Source organism: Nomia melanderi, chromosome 1, assembly GCF_051020985.1.
Source record: "Nomia melanderi isolate GNS246 chromosome 1, iyNomMela1, whole genome shotgun sequence".
Classification (NCBI taxonomy): domain Eukaryota; kingdom Metazoa; phylum Arthropoda; class Insecta; order Hymenoptera; family Halictidae; genus Nomia; species Nomia melanderi.
Genome location: NC_134999.1, coordinates 21,505,911 through 21,524,348, shown reverse-complemented (window position 1 = coordinate 21,524,348; position 18,438 = coordinate 21,505,911). Strand labels below are relative to the sequence as shown.

Sequence of the window (18,438 nt, the reverse complement as noted above, 5' to 3'; positions counted from 1 at the left end):
AATTTCGCATGCACCGGATGTCACCTGGAAATATTCGGAAACGTTATTCCGGACGAATTATCCGTGTGTACTTGAACGGAGCACGCGAGCGACGTTCGCCTCGACTCCCTCGAGATGTCACTGACATATTAAACGAGCCAAGGATAACTGGATTTCTCGGTAACTCTTCTTTCGATCTAATCGTCTGAATTGTTCGACGATCAGGCTAATCGATTGTATCGTTGGAAAAATCATCGATAACCGAGGCGCCGGCAACTTGCTTCCTCGCTCCTTCGCGTGGACGACCGTTCGAGATCCAGCCTAGATAGCGCCTGTAAATTTATTGAGAAACGTTAATGTATGATATTCGTTCGAGTGGAATCGTCTGAAATGCATAGATGTATCGTGGCTTAACCATTTCGCTAGTAACACGGTACGTGTTAGTGCAACGTTCAAACGTCTCCCCGGATATTTTGTCGTTACGACGATCGTTGACGTTTTCATTGCGCACATTTATCGCACTGTTCGAATAACCTGTCTTTGTAAAGAAAGAAAGGAAAGATTACCCGAAGCAAAGATTCTGTAACGGTTTCTCTAATGCGCAAGTTCCTTTTGGAAAACAAAATTCTCTTTCTGTTTCTTTTAGATGACAACTTTATTTTCTCACCTTGCAGCTGCGTCTGTTAAAATTACTGTACCCGTCTGTAGAAGCAAAGGTTAGAACTTGAAGAGGAAATAATTCGATTGCAAGTTCAATTTACATTAGAGTGAACCATACTAAAGATAAATGTCGGCAAACATCTGGGCCCAAGCAAGCTTAAGAAGCTTGGAAATGATAAATCGAAAAGCCCGGTCTAAACTTCTCCGACTTGTCCAATTGCAAAAGCTTTCGAAACTATATTTTTAAAAACATCGATAATTCTCCTCCGATGGTCAATACAGATACATTAACGTGGTAAGATGGAAAGTTTTTATTTAGCTTTCTCTAAGCTTCAATACGAAATTATTGCTTAACCTAACCGAGCTTCTTAAAAAGTGTACATTTCTAATGTTTCTAATGCAATATTCCTACTTCGTTTCAATTCCACGGCTTTTTGTCAGTTACTCGGAAAGTGTTTGTGTAACCTTATTTTACCTACTACTTTACCGCAGAGACATCTAAACGGGATGCTAGCAACTCTTTAAACATATTTACCTTCATACTACGGACCTTAAGTCCGTGTCCATATTGATGTCAATTTGAGAACTAACAAAGCGGTACACTTAGATAAGTACGAACTACGATTCATGTGTACGCTTGTATATGAACTACGTACACGTGCTTATTTACATCCCGAAGTAGGTACTTGCGAATAAGTACTTATCAAGGATTATCAATTTTCGAAAGTCGGAAGATTATGTCAGAAATGGATCTATCGTTGTTAAGAAGTAAATTTCGTGGTTCTATGCTGGGTGCTTTAATCGGCGATTGCCTAGGTCGCCCCTATGAAGATGAACAACTAACGACCGGCATGAAAATAGTTTTACAACGATCTTTCGATAAATTAGAGGGACCGATGTTTAAAGGCAAATTTTTTACACAAACTATCTCACACTTTTCTCGATAGTTTAAAGCTACAAAGAATTTTGTTCACTGCGTAGCTCCTGTTATGCCGTTTACCGATGATTCTGCGATGACTTACTCTCTGGCCAAATCTTTAGTGGAAACAAAAGAATTAGATGTCATTGATTTAGCAAAACGATTTGTCAAGAGTTACTATCAAGAACCTAATCGTGGCTATGGTCCTGCTGTTGTAACAGTACGATACAATGAAACTACTTTTTCCCAGGCTTGAATGCATAAAAACTCAAGACACATGTTCGTTATTTATATGTATACTCTTAATGCTACAAGGTATTTCAAAAGCTTCGTGGTAACAAGTTTACGGACATTGTAAACCCAGCAAAGAACCAATTTAATGGTCAAGGTTCATGGGGAAATGGAGGAGCAATGAGAGTAACACCTATTCCATTGTTTTGTTATCAAAATTTTGATAAACTTGTCGACATTACTAGAAAATGTACTCAACTGACTCATACTCATAAAGTAGGAATAGATGGTGCCATTTTACAAGTAATTACTTTTCGTATAACTTACAGACATGTTTTGTTACAAGCGAGATTTTTAACTTAAATCTTTATCGCTTTACAGGCAGCAGCAGTTCAACAGAGTCTATTACTAAATCCTAAGGAAGAACTGAATGTTGTTAGCTTTATCGATGATTTGATTGATAAAATGGACCAAATAGAGACAGATGAAGAGGGGTGTGCTTTAAAAATGCATAGAAACACTTGATACTGTTCCAAGAATACTTGTTAGTATAACAAATGAATTTTTCTTACAGTTTAGGTCTGTCAGAACCACAACCCTATAAACTACAATTGAGTATATTGAAAAACTTGATATTAGAAAATGGCGAAGGTCCACACGAAGAAAAAGTAGTTCAACAATTGGGAAATAATGTTGCAGCTTTATATTCGGTACCAACAGCTATATTTTGTTTCTTAAGGGCACAGAAACCAATTACTGACATACAGACAGAGAATCCTTTTAGAAGGGCAATTCAATATGCTGTAAATACCCTTATACATCCTTCTTTTATACAACCCTTATTCTAAGTAAAATAAAATTAATATCAAATTATATTCTTTTATTTTCAGATTAGTTTAGGTGGTGATACAGATACTATTGGTAGTATGACTGGTGCAATTGCTGGAGCGTTTTATGGAGAGGAAAAAATAAACTCAAACCTTCTGCAGCATTGTGAAGCTTCAGAAGAATTTAGGAACTTGTCTGATCTATTATTCAATGTAACAATAGGACAGTAGAAATATTAACTTTTAATATAATAATACGATTATTATTTTAATTATTCGCAGAAGCTAATAAAATTGTAATAATTCCATTAAAAATTATGAAAACACTTTTATAAGTTTATATTGTAACAGTCATTTATAATGTCGTACGTTTTTACATTTGGCGAATAAACTTTTACAAATTTCACTGTTCTTAATCTAACAAAAAAGGTTGACATTTCCATCAGCTGATACGATTCAACATGGCCGCTTACAGTATACGTTTTCTATCTACAAGTAGATAGACGCCTACGAATGATTACCGTTTGTTATGAGATAGAAAGAAATTCCAGTGGACAATAACAACATTTTTTTCAAAAACCCTATCTTAAAATGGCTTGTAGCGAGAAAGTATTAGAAGGCTTTATTTGTCCAATATGTATGACAGAATTCAAAGCACCAACACAGTTGACTAAACATTTCAAGGATTTTCATAATGACGACCCAGAAATCTTGAAATCACTTAAAGGTGAGCGTTTTTACTGTCGGCAATGATCTGTAGATATTTTGAATTTATAATACTGTAAATCACAAAAGGATTTCATATTTTTATCCTCCTAAACGAATATTTAAAATTGATGGATAAAGTAGCTGAAGCTGTTTTTGTTCCTAGATCTTTTTGGTAAAGCTAAAAAGAAGATTTTAAAGCAAGATGAAATACCAGAATCATTTACAACCACCGTATCCAGTAGCAGACAACGTAGTCCAGAACTTAATTGGGGACCCCAGGAGATAGGTATGATCAAATATTAATCAGTGATACTTTAATTTCATATTTTACAAAAAAGTTTTCATTGGCACTTTTATTGTTGAATGCAAATATTCTCCAACAGATTTTACTGATTCCATTGTTATATGTAATTTCAGGTGTGATAAAATCATATACAACATATTTTAAAGACATAAGAAATGCAAGACTGGAACGATATTCTATAGAAACCAATAAACTTCTTATAAGACTAGACAAATTATTAAATAATTTACCAACAGACCCTGTTGATAGAAAAGGTAGTACATTTATGAGAGTAATATCTGTATCAAACGAATACATTGTCTTCAAAAACAGTAGTTTATCATATTCCTTTTATTTAACATAGTTCATGAGCGCACAATTGTGCCATGGATAGATGAGAAAGATGTAAAATTATGTCCTAACTGTGCAAAAAGTTTTCATATTGCTAGAAGAAAACATCACTGTAGACTTTGTGGAGCTGTAATGTGCCACAATTGTACAGTATTTTTATCTCTACAAGATGCAAGTAAGTTTGAAAGTACTGATCAAAATAACAAGTAGGTTACAGCTTAAAGAAATATAGTAATTAACTTATAGGAAAAATGACAAGTCCTGTGACTGTACAAGATGAATCTGCGGTATCTCCTACATCTGAAAAGCCCATTTCAGAGCGTTTAGTACGTGCAGGTATTGGTTTTACAAAGTTGGCTATGTCACCGTCTAATGATAGTTTAAATAGCGTTCTGTCGTTAGTTAATGATCCAGCAGCCGGTGACCAGCATTTCAGAATATGCATACACTGTGCAAACTTACTTGATGCAAGAGAAAAACAAAAAGCAAAGCACTTCGATAAACCGATTTTATGTCAATTTTATGAAAAAATGAAAGGTTATATGGAAGAAGCGTCTCAACATGTAAAAATGTACAACAAAATGTGGGAGTCTCTCAGGTATTTGTATAAATATTATAAAATAAACGTTTGTAACATTATATTAATTACAATTCATTTTTCAGCGAAGGAGAAACTACGTATAATCTGGAAGACGCGCAAGCTTTAAGAGTTAAAATTGCAAAACTAGGTGAAAATATAGATTCGATCAGTAAACGCATTTCAGTACTGGGCACGAAATGTGTGGAGAACCCTCCACAAGGACAAGAACTCAGATTGCATCAGATGGTCAGAGTATCTGCAATGATATTTTTAAAAGAAGAATTATTAACTATACAAGCTTTGCCTTCAGAAGAAAGATACACAGAGCTACAGAAAGAACGTGAAAAACAATTAGAAGCAAGAATTGCATATGAAAGACAGCTAGAAGAAGAACAAAGAGAAAAATTGAAAGACTTGCGTAAAAGGGAAACCTGGAACAATGAAATCCGACCTTCTGTGAAAGAAAATCAGGTAATACTGATCTAATAGAAAAAAATTAAAACCTAAACTCTTATATCCGTTTCAATGGATAACATTATTTGTACAGCCGGTGGTGGTATTGAATCAGTCTCAAGGTTGGGGACCTGCTAATGTCACACCTAAGATGCCTTCCTCTATGGATCCTATAATTGAACAAATGAGTAATCTTCAAGCCTACATCAAACAAGCTAAGGATGATTGCAGATATGATGAAGTTGCCACGTTAGAAAACAATCTTAGGGAACTTCAAAGCCTGTACTTTACTATGAATGAGAGTAATAATAGTGATGGGTAGACACAGACTTACACCTGCATTTATAGGTAACATTGTATTCCTTATCAAATCTAATAAGACTTAATAAATGTTTCTATCATGTCCAAACTTTCGTCCATCTATTTCATGTATTGCTGTACGATGTGATATGTGTCGTGGGTTCCTTTGTATCGATAAATTTAATTATATCACAATATCGCGATATTTCTTAAAACATGTTTACCATTGTGTGTATATAATGATGCTAAAGAAAATATATCATTTTTAACATAAGATTTGTATTAAAATTGAATATATTACTATAAATATAAATCACGTTACAACGCTGTTTAGTTATATGTACAAATTATGAAGTATTTATATGGACATTTTAGTTCTAACATACATATAAGATTATTATATTATTCTTATCGAGTTCTAAATAGATGTATACTCATGTCTATAGTTTTCTAAGAACATTTATAGTATATTGTTTGCATTTCGTTTTATAAAAAATTGCTTTAAACCAAAGCTCGAATGTATTTCGACAAATGTATAAAAAAAATAAGAGTTTCCTTTATTAAAATATGGATGAAAAATTAATTATGTTAATCATTATATTCTAAAACCGTAATAGGCAATTCTTGAGAATCCAATGTATTTTGTATTAGATTTTCCTCATTAGAAATAATGTCTGGATTAATTGCAAGTTCAACAATGCACTGAGGCAATTCTGCAGAAACCACTTCATTCTGATTAAGATTTAAATTAGAAAAATTTAACGAATCGTTAATGGAATTAATTTGTGTATTACTATCAGACGTCGACATACTACTGTTCAAGAAAGCTGGAAGTTCATCTGACGTCACTTCCCCGTTTAATTTCGTTTGTTTCACGTTCTGTCCAAATTCATTTAGAAATACAGGTAAATCAGAAGACGGTAGTTCATGCTTGTTAAATACACATTCCTGTGAGTTACAACTGTTTGTGTTGAATGTATTATTTACAGGTTGTTTTGATCCATTGGAATCATTGTAAACTCTACATTCTTCTATATTATGTTCATTACTAAATTTCATCAAATCAGATATTTCAATATTTTCTTGTTGTTGATTTCCAACATTTTCCAAACACTTTTTATGGTGTTTTTCTTTCATAGAAACCAGTTTTGTTGACTGCATGTTTCTTTCTAGTGTATTATCGTTCACCACATTGTCAATTGCATTAGGATTGATCATTTTATTATCATTAGTGTCAGAAGGTAATCCAAATATTAGAGACTCGTTAAAATCAATATCTTGTGATCCCAACTTTTCCTCTAACAATTTTTGTATTTCTTCATCTGATATATCTACAGGAGCTGCTGGTCCACATTCTGGTCGTTTTGGTAGTTCCTCTGTTAACAAAAATCAGCGTGTTACAATCAAAATGACTTGTAGGTCTTGATTTATGATACCTTTCAATATGTCGCCCGCTACATAATCAGCAGCTCTAAATAACTCTGCCTTTACTAAAAGTTCTAATAGAACACGTAATGTTGGTCTCTGTTTACCCATTGTTCCCCATTCTGCTAAAAATATTTCTGCTGCATTTCTTCTTTGTTGTCGTGCAGCATGCTCAATCATACTATACAAATATATACAATAAAGAGAATATGATTAATAATTTTTTGTGACATTATAATTAGTGAATTACCTGAAATGTTCTGTATTAAATTTAGGAAGTTCACAGTTTTCTTTCTTTGGTATAATAGCCATTAATTTTTTCCATGAATCATATATGTTTAATATTTGTCCAAGTGTGTATAATTCTGCTGGTCTCAATTTTCTCAATTCTGTATCCAAACAAACTGCACTTTGCGACATTATGTCACTTCTTTATTACAGTATGTCTCAATGATCTCATACAATAATTAATTTTTTATGGGAATGACTCTATAATTCTATATAACACAAAATTATAAAATATGTTATTAAAAAGATAATTTCTAACCTCCCTGCAATACATTTTTACATTAAATTAATTCACCGTTGCTTAATAATTTTAAAGTTACACAGGCATTATTTATCGCTCTTCCCAAGTGGTAAATATTACATTTCATGAAACAACAATTAACTTACAAATTTGTTAAAAAATTATAATATAATACTTTAAAGAATCTAAATAGCTCAGACTCATTGTATCAGTCAATGCAATTAAATTGAGTCATACTCAGTATTGTAGTATTATACATAATGAAATCATAACATAATTAAAATTTTACAAAATTTATGCAATTTTTATTAAATATACATATTGATTATGATAAGTGTTCTATATTAATCAAGTGCTTTACTTTATTTATGTATATTATAAACAATTATATGAAAATTAATATTTTTACTATATTTTGTTAAAAATAATATTTTTACAATATAAGGACACATACAGATATTAATTACAAAATGCAATTAAGATAGCAAGTACAGAAATGATCGCAAGTTTAAAATTTTTAATTTTAATATTAATTAAAATATACATTACAACAACTTAAGATGATTATACAAACCATTTTCTCATAACCGGTTTGATATGTCTTTAGCATTTTCTTTGCTATTTGCAATTCGAGAACCAAATTGAAAAGCTCTCTTAGGAAAAGTGGCAGTGTTTCGGAAACCAAGTTTATATGCTAGTAAGCGTAATAATAATTTGTCTCCCAAACCAGATGGCATTTTATCTGTTGGGTAGCATCTATTAAAAAATTCAAAATAATATTTGATCTTTATTATTAATACCACTTTTTTAAAATTTGATTTTACCTTTCCCAGGGTTTTAATTGTTGGACATATTCTACTATACTTTCATCTAAATATGGCAACCTAGATTGTCTTCCATGATCAGATACAACACGATCATCACGACCCAAGTTTCTTTCAGCAATTCTGCTCAACTCGATATTTAATTCTTCTGCTAATGCATTCCACCCTTTGTGTTTTAATATTGTTCTATGTCTCATGTATCCACCAAACAATTCATCCGCACCCATGCCTAATAGAAGTACTCTACATGGTGATTCATAAAAATGATTGCTTGTAGAAAGTGTACCTTCTGCTCGACTCGCAAACCACACAGCACAACCTAAACTTTCATCCAATATTGTGCACAGTGGATACAACAAATGACAAATTCTCAAGGAACGATATTTTTGTAATTCTGCTTGTGTGACATTTACCTGAAATAGTTGTACATGACTGTGCAATTTCCCATACTTTCATAAAAAATTATTAAGTGCAAATAAAAATTCTAATACTGTACTTCTACAAAATTCCACTGTCTTTTAGGGCAAATACTTAAAAGCTCTGAAAATGTCTGTCTTCCAGTTTTTCTGTCAGGAACATCATATTGGTCTTGCTCGACTTGTTTCTCATAATTTTTATTAGATTTTATGGATGCATTAACTGGTTTTTCGAATGCAACATTAACCAAATCTATACACTCATTTTCTGGGACATACTTATCAGCAATTAATGTTAAAATAGCAGAATCCAAACCTCCAGAAAAAAGTACACCAATTTTTGTATGGCTACATGTAATATTTTCTCCATTTAGAGATAATTTAATACAGTTTTTACAAAATCTTGGTTGTTTTCTTATTCTAACTTCTACAGCTTTGTGAAGAAGTTGTGATAAATGATCTACTCTTTCATATATATCTTTATATTGTAACAAATAATCTAAAGTGTTATAAGAATGCTCACAGTAAAAATTATTTTCAAAACATTCCAAATCCTTAATACTAGGATTTAGATATATATTTGTTATTGTATCAGAGGCAATTATAGTTTTCTTTATAGCAATATCCACATTCAAATGCATTTCTAACGCTTTGATAACATTTGTGAATCTTAAGTCTGGTTTTCTCCATGGATAGCAAGCCAGATTTACTCTCAAATCAGACAAGTTCATCATAAAAATACCAACTACGGGAACTTCTATAATTCCTTTAATCTGTTTAGTAGCAACAGATGTTAAAGTTAAACTATTTTCATCTGTATTCAATTTCATGAGTAAGCTATGTCGTCCTATGATATCTCTACCAAAGTATAAACGATTACTAGATTTTTGAAAGTATATAAAACTATATGGTCCTTGAATTTCTTTGAAAACAGATATTACATTTGAAGAAGATCGAAGAGAACTCAATATCACATTTGTGTCACATATATTATCCTGTGCCTGGAACAATAAGTATGAACATTTATAACTGTTTGTAGGCATGGATGTCTGACAATGAAGAACCTAAGATTCAATAGTTTGTTACGACAATAATATATTTACCAATGTTCCACAAAATACATCTCCATTCCATAAAAGAATATTACCAACAGAATCTATAGCAGGTTGTACATTCATATTAGAACCTTGCATCCATAATACAGAGGCAGCAAAATGTCCACACCAATCTTCGTTTAAATGTTCAATCCTTTCAGTGACATTGTCAGGACCACGAGCAACTATCAAATCCCTACAACTGTTCCACTAGCAAAATGATATAACTTCAATAGTAAATATCCTTGTGATTAATGAATAAAAATTCTTTTTTTGTACATTAAAGAAACATTACCTCACTGGAAACTTGTAATTTATTTTCATAGTTTTGTAAGATATGACAAAATATCCCGCACATTGTTAACGGGTATAAATATCAGCTTAACATACAATTATTTTCTAACAAAGTGCATAATAAATGCTCATTATACTTATTTGCAATATTTGAATCATTGGTTACAGTTAAATGTACCGTAATGTAATGATGCAGATGATTATATTGCAAATTAGGTTATTCATTTTTTCAAAGCATATTTGCATTTTTTGTACATTTGCTACCGAAAAATAAGTCGCTGTTTCGTTTATTCTTTCTTAGACGGATCCTCTTTTTTCGTTTGTTTAACGTTCAACACGGCCACTTCGAAGTTTGAGGGGATAATGGTTGGTGGGGAGCGAATAGACAAAAATGACAAGAGAAAATTCATTCCCGTTCACAGAGTGACCTGATTTAACATATCTTTAAAGGTTGATGCTTGAACCAACTTGAACATTGTACCCTCCACTTATCAGTCATTTATTTTATAAAAATAATTCTTTATTTCGACGTCGTCAGTAGAACTGCACAGATTAATTTAACAATAAGCCGATATTATTTTTGACGGTTTGCCGAACCATTTACAATATGATCAATACTGGGTATGTAATATAGATTACAGACAATATTATGAAAATTACTATGATGATAGTGAATAATTGTTAATGTTAACTAGATTATAGAGAATAGTTTATAAAAATTGGTACGTAACCTATGGATTTTTAACGTAGAAAACTCGCTGGTCGCACGATTTTTATTACTGGGGCGTCAAGAGGTATTGGGAAAAGTATTGCTTTAAAAGCTGCAAAAGATGGGGCAAATATTGTTATTGCAGCCAAGACTGCTGAACCACATCCAAAACTACCAGGCACAATATATACTGCAGCTGCAGAAAGTAATTATTTTTATCGTATTTGTTGGAAAAACAAGTTGAAATATTATATTATCATATGTAATAATTACCTACAGAGAAATGACAAAGGAATTAATGATGTGTTTTAGTTGAGGAAGCAGGTGGAAAAGCGTTACCATGTATTGTAGATGTAAGGGACGAAGCGCAAGTAGTTTCAGCAGTAGAGAAAGCATTTAATAAATTTGGTGGTATTGATGTAGTTATTAATAATGCGAGTGCAATTTCTTTAACAGGCACAATATCCACGGATATGAAAAAATATGATCTTATGCACAACATCAATACCAGAGGAACATTTTTAGTGTAATTATAAAATATTTATTACTAATTATTTAAATTAACAACAATTATGTTAACTTAATGTTATCAAATGAAAAAGAAATGACTTAGAATAATTATGTGATATCACTTTAAGGTCCAAAGTTTGCATACCATATTTGAAGAAGAGTAAGAATCCACATATAGTAAACATAAGTCCACCACTGAGTATGAAACCAATATGGTTTAAAAATCATGTTGCGTATACCATGGCAAAATATGGTATGTCAATGTGTGTTCTTGGTATGGCAGAGGAATTTAAAGAAGACGGTATTGCTGTGAATGCGGTTTGGCCAAAAACTGGTAAATTTAGAATTTAATTTGTGTTCCTATAGTGAGCTGTTCCTTTTTTCTTATTTACTTTCAATACATTTTTTATTTTTATTTAAGCTATTCATACTGCTGCAATTGAAATGTTAAGTGGTCCTAATGCAGATAATTATAGTCGTAAGCCAGAAATAATGGGAGATGCTGTTTATGCTCTAATTTGTAAAGACAGTAGATCTATCAATGGACAATTTCTGATCGATGAAGAAATACTAAAAAATGAAGGAATTAATGATTTCACTAACTACGCGTGTAATCCAGGTATATTTATTAGATATGAATATTTAAGTATTGTCTTTAATTTGTATAAAATTATATAATCTTGCTTTTCCAGCAAATAAAGATAATTTGATGCTAGATTTTTTCTTGGAAGATAATCTAGCAGAATTAAGCCTACAGGGTCAAATAGAAAAGGGCTTTGGTACTACAAAGGCTGATAATACGCAAAGCAATAACAAATTAAAGGTTGAACAAATATTTACTGCTATTGAGGCTAATTTAAGTAGTGAACTTGTAAGCAAAACAGGAGCCATATTTCAATTTAATGTCAAAGGTAAGAAAGTTATTTGTAGAAAGTACCTTGAAACAAAATCTGATTCATAATCGCGTTGTTTGATATAAATATTACAGGTAACGAAGCAGGTACGTGGTATTTAGACCTTAAAACTGGTAAAGGTTCAACAGGAAAAGGAGAACCAAGTCAGCCACCGGATGCCACATTAACAATGGATTCACAGAACTTTTTTGCAATGTTTGCTGGTAAATAAGTTTACTAAAATATTACATTTAACGCATATAATGATATTAAAAGATTAACTATTTATGGATATTTAGGGAAATTAAATCCCGCGACGGCACTCGTGATGGGAAAATTAAAAATCCAAGGCAACCTTCAAAAGGCAATGAAATTAGAAAAATTAATGCAAAGCTTGAAGTCTAAACTGTAAAGTGTGAGAAGAATATTTTTTTTTTGTAAAAAATGAATGTCATATGATATATCCATTTGGAGCAAATATACATAAATGATATATAAATGACATACACATACAAATAATATATATGTACATGTATGCAAATAATATATTTTTACATATTGTAATATATTTTATAATTATTATAAAAGTTAATCTATATTTATAACTATTAATCTGTAAAAATATTATTTTATTTTTTATACGATCATGTACATTATTAACGTTTAAATACTACTTTTTCTAAAGAATACATGTAGACGTGAAACATATTTTGTCACTACAGCTTTCACTTCTTCGTAAGTTCCGAAAAAGACAAAACCCCCTAAAGTTATCCATGCTACTCGGGGACCAAGACCAGCAAAAAGCCTGTAAAACGATCGATATACTCGCAACGAACTTAAAGTTTATGAAAGTAAATCTTACCCTTGTAAATGTTCCTTTGTATAGATATTTCGTAAGACACGCAACATTTTCAGTTGTGAAGATTTTGTGCTTTCTTCTGCAAGCATTATTCTTGTTTTTATAACATCCAATGGAGTAGTAACAGCAGCAGAAATACCACCTAACATATTTCATATATTTTAATTATGTATTAATTAAAGTTTGAATAATATGCAAGTAAACAAGTGTTAAACCTGCAATTGCTCCACATACAGCACTTTCTATCGGAAGTATATCTCTCTTTATATTTAAGCTATATACTTTTTTAAAATATTCCCACAATGGAAATTGTATTAAGCTAAAAGGCATATCCCTCAATACAGTACTCCAATATCCACGATATAGTAATCGAAGACTTACAATATTTTTCTTTAAACCTAATGCTTGTTTCCTTTGTTTTACAACTTCTACTGGTACACGTATTATACATGCTGCCTTCATTTAATATAAAAATAACATTAAATTAAGTACAAGTTAAATTAAGTAAAAGGAATGCAAATTTTCAAAAATTATCACCATTTCAGATAAAGATGCAGCAATCATATAGACTGTGGTATGATGTTTTTCAGGAACCTTGCATAGTAATGTATTTTTAATACCCTCATAAGTTACAAAAAACAAAGATGCTGAAATATTGTAAGAAATATAATAGATTTCACAGATTTTCTCATTTGACATACATTAAAAATATTCTGTAATTTATACATATAATATTAATTATTTACCACTTGGTGCTGAACCAATAATTACAGGAAATAGTCCTTTATAAAGATTAGAACATCCTCCTGCTTTTTTAAATCCTAATTCACTTTGTAATCGTGTCTTTATCGTGTCTAATGGAAATAATGTTATATCAACAACAGTTCCAGCTAATCCTCCTGCCTATTAAAAAATATAATCAACAGTAAAAATATCTTATAGCAAGTATAGTTTGCAAAACTTTAGGATGTATGTTTCTGGAGACAATAAAAAGATATAAATGTAACTGGATGAAAAAAGCATATCTCACTTACTATTAATGTTGAGATGAAAGTAAATTTCACATCAAGCAGGTTTAACTGTTCCTCGTGTGTTGTCATTTGACATGAATGTTTTATAAAAACGATCGGACCGTTTGAAGTGGTATACACGTGTTTATAGGTAAACGCAGATGTACTTCTAACCAAAAAGTACGTAAACCAATGAATTTTATTATTGAAAATCACTACAATTCTATTGTTATTAATAAAAATTACGACATCCTAATAACAGATTTATTATCATTTTTCTTAATTTTAATATTTAAATTAATGTTCAATTTATATGAACAAGTTAAACGAACGAAAATATTGCTTCCAAAGACGCATGGAAGTTTGTTAGTACATTGATAAAGAAATCAATGAAACTCATCCGATGATTGTTTCGTCAGTCGCGTTTTTAAATAATGATATCTTTCAGAACCTAACTGTAAATTATTAACAATTTTGTCAAAAAGTCTGTTTTCATTTGTCTGTAATTTCGTCTGATCTTTCTAGAAGATAACACCCTTTTCATTCAGGTATTGACGTTCTATTTAACCCGGTTTTGTTCGTTACATTAATTATAAACAACAGGTGATATAAAATTTAATCGCAAGTAAAAATTTAGATATTAAAGTTGACACTTTTATTTAGTGTCTAAATGTATATGAAGGGTTAGTATCTGAAATTTCACCAGAACGGTATAGATTAGCAGAATTTGTTATGCGAAAACCATCGGACATTGTACAAGTTGATATCATATTAGTTCCAGAAGTTGAAATGTACGAATTCGCAGTATGCCTGTAAGAATATAAATAATATTGAGAGATGAAAAATATGCATTCATATTGTTCTAAATCAATAGAAAAACTATGTACTTACCTTGTTTTGAGTTTTTTCTTTGCAGAAGTTATTGGTGTAGAGATATTGCTTGAAGAATTTAGCGTTCTATTATATATTTCATAAGACATGAGTCTCTTTTGTAGGTCTATATTCATCATTTTTAATTTGTTATACTTATCTTTAAATAATTGCATATTTTGACTAAGATTATAGTAATGAGATTTCAGCGATTCATACTTTTTGTCCTTAAATGAAATCATAAGTTAGCTGTATTTTTTTACACGCAATATATATATATATGTATTGATGAAAATTGTAGAAACTAACAATTTCAAGAAACCGTTGTACCATAATTTTCATTTGGCTACTCTGAAAACCACAAGTTGTGTACAACGATTCCAATGATTCCTTGAGTGGAAGAAAATAGTTTTGCACTTGGGACAAGGAAGGTTGTTCTAGTGCCACAGAAAAATTATCCACTTTTTGGCACCGAGGACATTGTTTCTCTGCTACATTGTGAAAGGTTATATTTTATAAACATTAGTGTGATAAACTTTTGCTATTTTTCGTGATACACTGCTGATATCTCCAGCAGAAAGTATTTTATACACTTATTTACTGTGTTATTAATTATTTTATTTAACTCGATTGATCGAATATTCCTTTCTAGGGGCAGTATTTTACTCGCGAAATTATTGTACTTTCTTAACTTTCGTTGTTCATCACCTTGTTGAATACATCCTTGACAATATATGTGGCCGCATTGCGTTAAACAAAATGGTTTTTTTCCTCTGTAAGCCGTAACAAAACATTTGTTACAAATGAACTCATCCATATTTGTTGTTTATCGAAGGAAATAATTGAATTCAAATATTTAAGTTACAGGTATGTTAAATTGTATATTGTTCGAACGTTCTTCTATTTTGTAAAAACCGGAAGAAGAAATTGAAAAACACTTAGATACGTTTAAAGCGAATTGAATTTGAAATAATAAGCGTGGCGCCAAATGTTTTCCTTCTCCGATGATAACGTGAATTGAATTTACTTTATTGCGATATCAATAGTTTTTGTTTATATGTGTTGGAATAAAACAGAAAGTAAAAAGATTATAACTGAGGAGCCATGATACGAATTTAAACGTTGATTTTCTAATAATAATGAGCAACTTTCAAGAGAAATTCCTAATTTGTAGGTGATAGTTTTCGTTCCAACCGCGTGTGGCGCTGCAATTTTATTCTAATCAGTTACCGTGTCGATTTCCGATCAACATGATAATGTACCAAAAGTTTCTATTGAACGTTGTATCTCTATTACACTTTATTTATGATTTAGATTCAGAACATCGGTTTCTGGCCGAACCGAAGCGAATATTTAGTGCGGTCAGGACGAACCGAAAATTCGGTTATACTCTTTAAACCGTTCATTTCCGTTAAATGTCCAGACAACGTAAATAACTGTGAATATGAAATATTCGTACTGTGACCGATATGTTTCCCATAGTTTTGTTTCGTTTGAACGCGAGATGTAGAATAATTGAGAAAGATGGATGACAAAAAATTAATTGCGAAAGTGAAAGAGTACAGGGAGCTGTACGATCGTACCGCTAAGGAGTACCATAATCAGGTTCTACGGGATAATATATGGGACGAAATTGGAATGAAAATAGGAATACCAGGTTAGAAGCAAATTTCAAGCGAATTTAAAGAATATTTAAAGAAAATTTCAAGCAAACAAAATTGAATACAATCAGAATAGTTGTTCAGCTGAGTTTAATGAAAAAGAACTTTGATGATTCAAATAGGCGACTAACTATCGTGTTTTGTCTCACCATATCTTATTTTTGTTAATTTCGACAAATAGACTGTAAACATCTGCGATAAAACGTCCGTTTCTATTCGAGGGAACAACTATTTTCAAATGATTGTTTCAAGCTGTTAGGTGCAAAACGAGATGGAGTTATCTGAGGGATCTTTATTCGAAATCTCGGAAGAACAGAAGATTGAATGGTACCGTAAGAAAGGGGAAACCGTGGAAGTACGAAACCGAGATGGCATTCGTCATTCCATTTCTCGACAAGTCGAAGAAGTCTAACGCGTTCCAAGGAAAGAGATCGTCGCGACTCTACGGTGAGAAACCCGCGGCATCACCGGCTTCCAAAGATATCGTGTCTGATAATGGAAAAACTTCGCCAACTGAAACAGTTCCGAATTCCTGGTGTACCGTTGCTCAGTCACAGCCGATTAATCCCGGTATATTCGTACAGGATTACTCGAACAACCAACCAACGGCATCTCGCGACGCTTTGGTCAAGTATTTCGAGGCAATAGCGGAAACTGTCAGGGGTTTCGCGCCCGCGCTTCAAGTCAAAGTGAAAACGGAAATATCGAGAATCGTTCACCAAGCGGAAATGGAATGTATTCAGCAGTCGCAGTCGCAATTTGAAAGTTTATTGCAGACGGGACCGGAAGCTCGGTACTCCCCTAACAATACACTGCAATACGACTGCGTTTTAACGAAACAAGAGGGATCAGGTTGAATTTTAGTAGAATTTTTCATCTTCGAACGACTGATAATCCAACGAATATTTTCTATACAATTTGTCTTCACAATTTATTTATGTATAATTTCATTTTTATACCTCGTATATGTGTACAAATTCGTTTCGGAGAATTTTATAAAAAATCTAGGTATACATGTATATAAACATATCATGAATTTTAAATATCATAATAATCTTACTAATCCATTCTTGAACATTCAAGAGCAATGGTGCCACAAGCTAGGCGACCTCCAGCATTTCCAGTCTTCAGAGACTCTAGGTTACTTCCGGTTCCCAAGTCATCTTCGCCGGAATGAACTACGATAGCACGCCCAACAATGCTGTGGTCACCGTGAAGGGAAATCACAGAGTCTGTAATGTCTATTGAAGCTGTCCCACAAGCATCTGCCCAAATGTTGCCCAAATCACCGACGTGTCTTTCGGAGCAGTCTGGTCCACAGTGGTGCACCTAAATGTAAACATTATCAAACTCGTTGAATTGTACAAGAAAATTGGAAAATTGACGTTTCAATTAAATACAAGGTTGGAAGGTAACTACCAAGAGAGTATTCTAGCTATTGATATTAAAGAAGACGTACAACGAAGAAGCATATAAAAGATATGTAGATGACTTGTATCGTTTAAGAATCAAATGGAATGCAATGGAAAGATTCGATATCCGAGAGAAAATAAAATGATCTTTCACGCTGTCCAAATAAGTACAGTAGGAAATGGAGATTAAAATGATGAAAAAACTAAAATATTATTAGCAAGAATTCTCGATAAATATCTTTAGCGTGTCACGTACCATATGAGGATTGAAATGTGGACCTGCATCGAGGCAGCCGTTGCCTAGCTTTCCATCTTGGTGCACGTGGAAACCGTGTAACCCTTTGGCGAGACCGTGTATCGTACCAACGATTTTAACCGGACCGTTTTGTCCTTCTTGACGGAAGTTTAGACTTCCTGTCACGTTGTTCTCATGCGGTTTAGCGGCTACTAACTCCACTGTCGCGCAAGTCGTTCCTTGAGCTGCAGGAGTACCCAAGATCGTTTTACTCGACGCAGAGTTAACGATCACAGCGAGAAACAATATCACCAAACGATTCATCTTGAATGCTCTGAAAAAGCAAGCAACGAATTCCTTGTAACTCGGTTATGAAGTAGCTCTTGCGAATCGTCGTTCGAAACGT

At 32.3% G+C, this 18,438-nt stretch overlaps 7 protein-coding genes across 13 annotated transcripts; 4 read left to right on the top strand and 3 right to left on the bottom strand.

The window, feature by feature from the left end:
* Positions 1 to 11: 11 nt before the first annotated feature.
* On the top strand, positions 12 to 2,995 carry LOC116426822 (ADP-ribosylhydrolase ARH3). 3 transcript variants are annotated; one of them, XM_076366434.1, is made up of 8 exons: positions 12 to 159; positions 654 to 934; positions 1,132 to 1,545; positions 1,621 to 1,778; positions 1,874 to 2,092; positions 2,171 to 2,283; positions 2,364 to 2,592; positions 2,680 to 2,995. In XM_076366434.1, exons 3-8 carry the CDS (start codon positions 1,377 to 1,379, stop codon positions 2,845 to 2,847), a joined length of 1,056 nt encoding a protein of 351 aa, XP_076222549.1. In that variant the 5' UTR covers positions 12 to 159; positions 654 to 934; positions 1,132 to 1,376; the 3' UTR covers positions 2,848 to 2,995. The 3 variants fall into 3 exon arrangements, with proteins under 3 accessions (XP_076222549.1, XP_031832242.1, XP_031832245.1); XM_031976382.2 differs by lacking the exon at positions 12 to 159 and adding an exon at positions 261 to 412; XM_031976385.2 differs by lacking the exons at positions 12 to 159; positions 1,132 to 1,545 and having other exon boundaries at positions 790 to 934.
* Positions 2,996 to 3,062: 67 nt separating this feature from the next.
* On the top strand, positions 3,063 to 5,868 carry Rbsn-5 (Rabenosyn-5). Of its 2 annotated transcripts, XM_031976376.2 has the most exons (8): positions 3,064 to 3,343; positions 3,488 to 3,610; positions 3,742 to 3,882; positions 3,972 to 4,133; positions 4,205 to 4,294; positions 4,361 to 4,556; positions 4,622 to 5,009; positions 5,086 to 5,868. In XM_031976376.2, exons 1-8 carry the CDS (start codon positions 3,208 to 3,210, stop codon positions 5,311 to 5,313), a joined length of 1,464 nt encoding a protein of 487 aa, XP_031832236.1. In that variant the 5' UTR covers positions 3,064 to 3,207; the 3' UTR covers positions 5,314 to 5,868. The 2 variants fall into 2 exon arrangements, with proteins under 2 accessions (XP_031832235.1, XP_031832236.1); XM_031976375.2 differs by having other exon boundaries at positions 3,063 to 3,343; positions 4,205 to 4,556.
* A 1,196-nt stretch (positions 5,869 to 7,064) lies between these two features.
* LOC116426817 (asparagine synthetase domain-containing protein 1) lies at positions 7,065 to 10,025 on the bottom strand. The gene is made up of 6 exons (XM_031976373.2): positions 9,875 to 10,025; positions 9,589 to 9,789; positions 8,566 to 9,486; positions 8,070 to 8,482; positions 7,820 to 8,001; positions 7,065 to 7,213 (listed from the first exon to the last, which is right to left on the bottom strand). The coding sequence occupies exons 1-5, from the start codon at positions 9,935 to 9,937 to the stop codon at positions 7,827 to 7,829; spliced, it is 1,773 nt and encodes a 590-aa protein (XP_031832233.2). The 5' UTR covers positions 9,938 to 10,025; the 3' UTR covers positions 7,065 to 7,213; positions 7,820 to 7,826.
* A 214-nt stretch (positions 10,026 to 10,239) lies between these two features.
* On the top strand, positions 10,240 to 12,693 carry Hsdl2 (Hydroxysteroid dehydrogenase like 2). Of its 2 annotated transcripts, none has more exons than XM_031976378.2 (8): positions 10,240 to 10,494; positions 10,624 to 10,787; positions 10,895 to 11,108; positions 11,221 to 11,426; positions 11,514 to 11,711; positions 11,785 to 12,003; positions 12,081 to 12,209; positions 12,285 to 12,693. In XM_031976378.2, the coding sequence occupies exons 1-8, from the start codon at positions 10,481 to 10,483 to the stop codon at positions 12,395 to 12,397; spliced, it is 1,257 nt and encodes a 418-aa protein (XP_031832238.1). In that variant the 5' UTR covers positions 10,240 to 10,480; the 3' UTR covers positions 12,398 to 12,693. The 2 variants fall into 2 exon arrangements, with proteins under 2 accessions (XP_031832238.1, XP_031832239.1); XM_031976379.2 differs by lacking the exon at positions 10,240 to 10,494 and having other exon boundaries at positions 10,637 to 10,787; positions 10,895 to 10,935; positions 11,039 to 11,108.
* LOC116426823 (S-adenosylmethionine mitochondrial carrier protein homolog) lies at positions 12,594 to 16,652 on the bottom strand. 2 transcript variants are annotated; one of them, XM_031976386.2, is made up of 9 exons: positions 16,535 to 16,652; positions 15,034 to 15,497; positions 14,746 to 14,951; positions 13,879 to 14,664; positions 13,591 to 13,747; positions 13,382 to 13,491; positions 13,060 to 13,300; positions 12,848 to 12,986; positions 12,594 to 12,790 (listed from the first exon to the last, which is right to left on the bottom strand). In XM_031976386.2, exons 4-9 carry the CDS (start codon positions 13,942 to 13,944, stop codon positions 12,649 to 12,651), a joined length of 855 nt encoding a protein of 284 aa, XP_031832246.1. In that variant the 5' UTR covers positions 13,945 to 14,664; positions 14,746 to 14,951; positions 15,034 to 15,497; positions 16,535 to 16,652; the 3' UTR covers positions 12,594 to 12,648. The 2 variants fall into 2 exon arrangements, with proteins under 2 accessions (XP_031832246.1, XP_031832247.1); XM_031976387.2 differs by lacking the exon at positions 16,535 to 16,652 and having other exon boundaries at positions 15,034 to 15,215; positions 15,433 to 15,864.
* On the top strand, positions 15,983 to 17,800 carry LOC116426826 (uncharacterized). 2 transcript variants are annotated; one of them, XM_076366448.1, is made up of 2 exons: positions 15,983 to 16,381; positions 16,645 to 17,800. In XM_076366448.1, the coding sequence occupies exons 1-2, from the start codon at positions 16,347 to 16,349 to the stop codon at positions 17,240 to 17,242; spliced, it is 633 nt and encodes a 210-aa protein (XP_076222563.1). In that variant the 5' UTR covers positions 15,983 to 16,346; the 3' UTR covers positions 17,243 to 17,800. The 2 variants fall into 2 exon arrangements, with proteins under 2 accessions (XP_076222563.1, XP_031832250.1); XM_031976390.2 differs by having other exon boundaries at positions 16,003 to 16,381; positions 16,638 to 17,800.
* On the bottom strand, positions 17,289 to 18,356 carry LOC116426828 (superoxide dismutase [Cu-Zn]). The gene is made up of 2 exons (XM_031976396.2): positions 18,054 to 18,356; positions 17,289 to 17,714 (listed from the first exon to the last, which is right to left on the bottom strand). The coding sequence occupies exons 1-2, from the start codon at positions 18,354 to 18,356 to the stop codon at positions 17,445 to 17,447; spliced, it is 573 nt and encodes a 190-aa protein (XP_031832256.1). The 3' UTR covers positions 17,289 to 17,444.
* Positions 18,357 to 18,438: the final 82 nt, after the last annotated feature.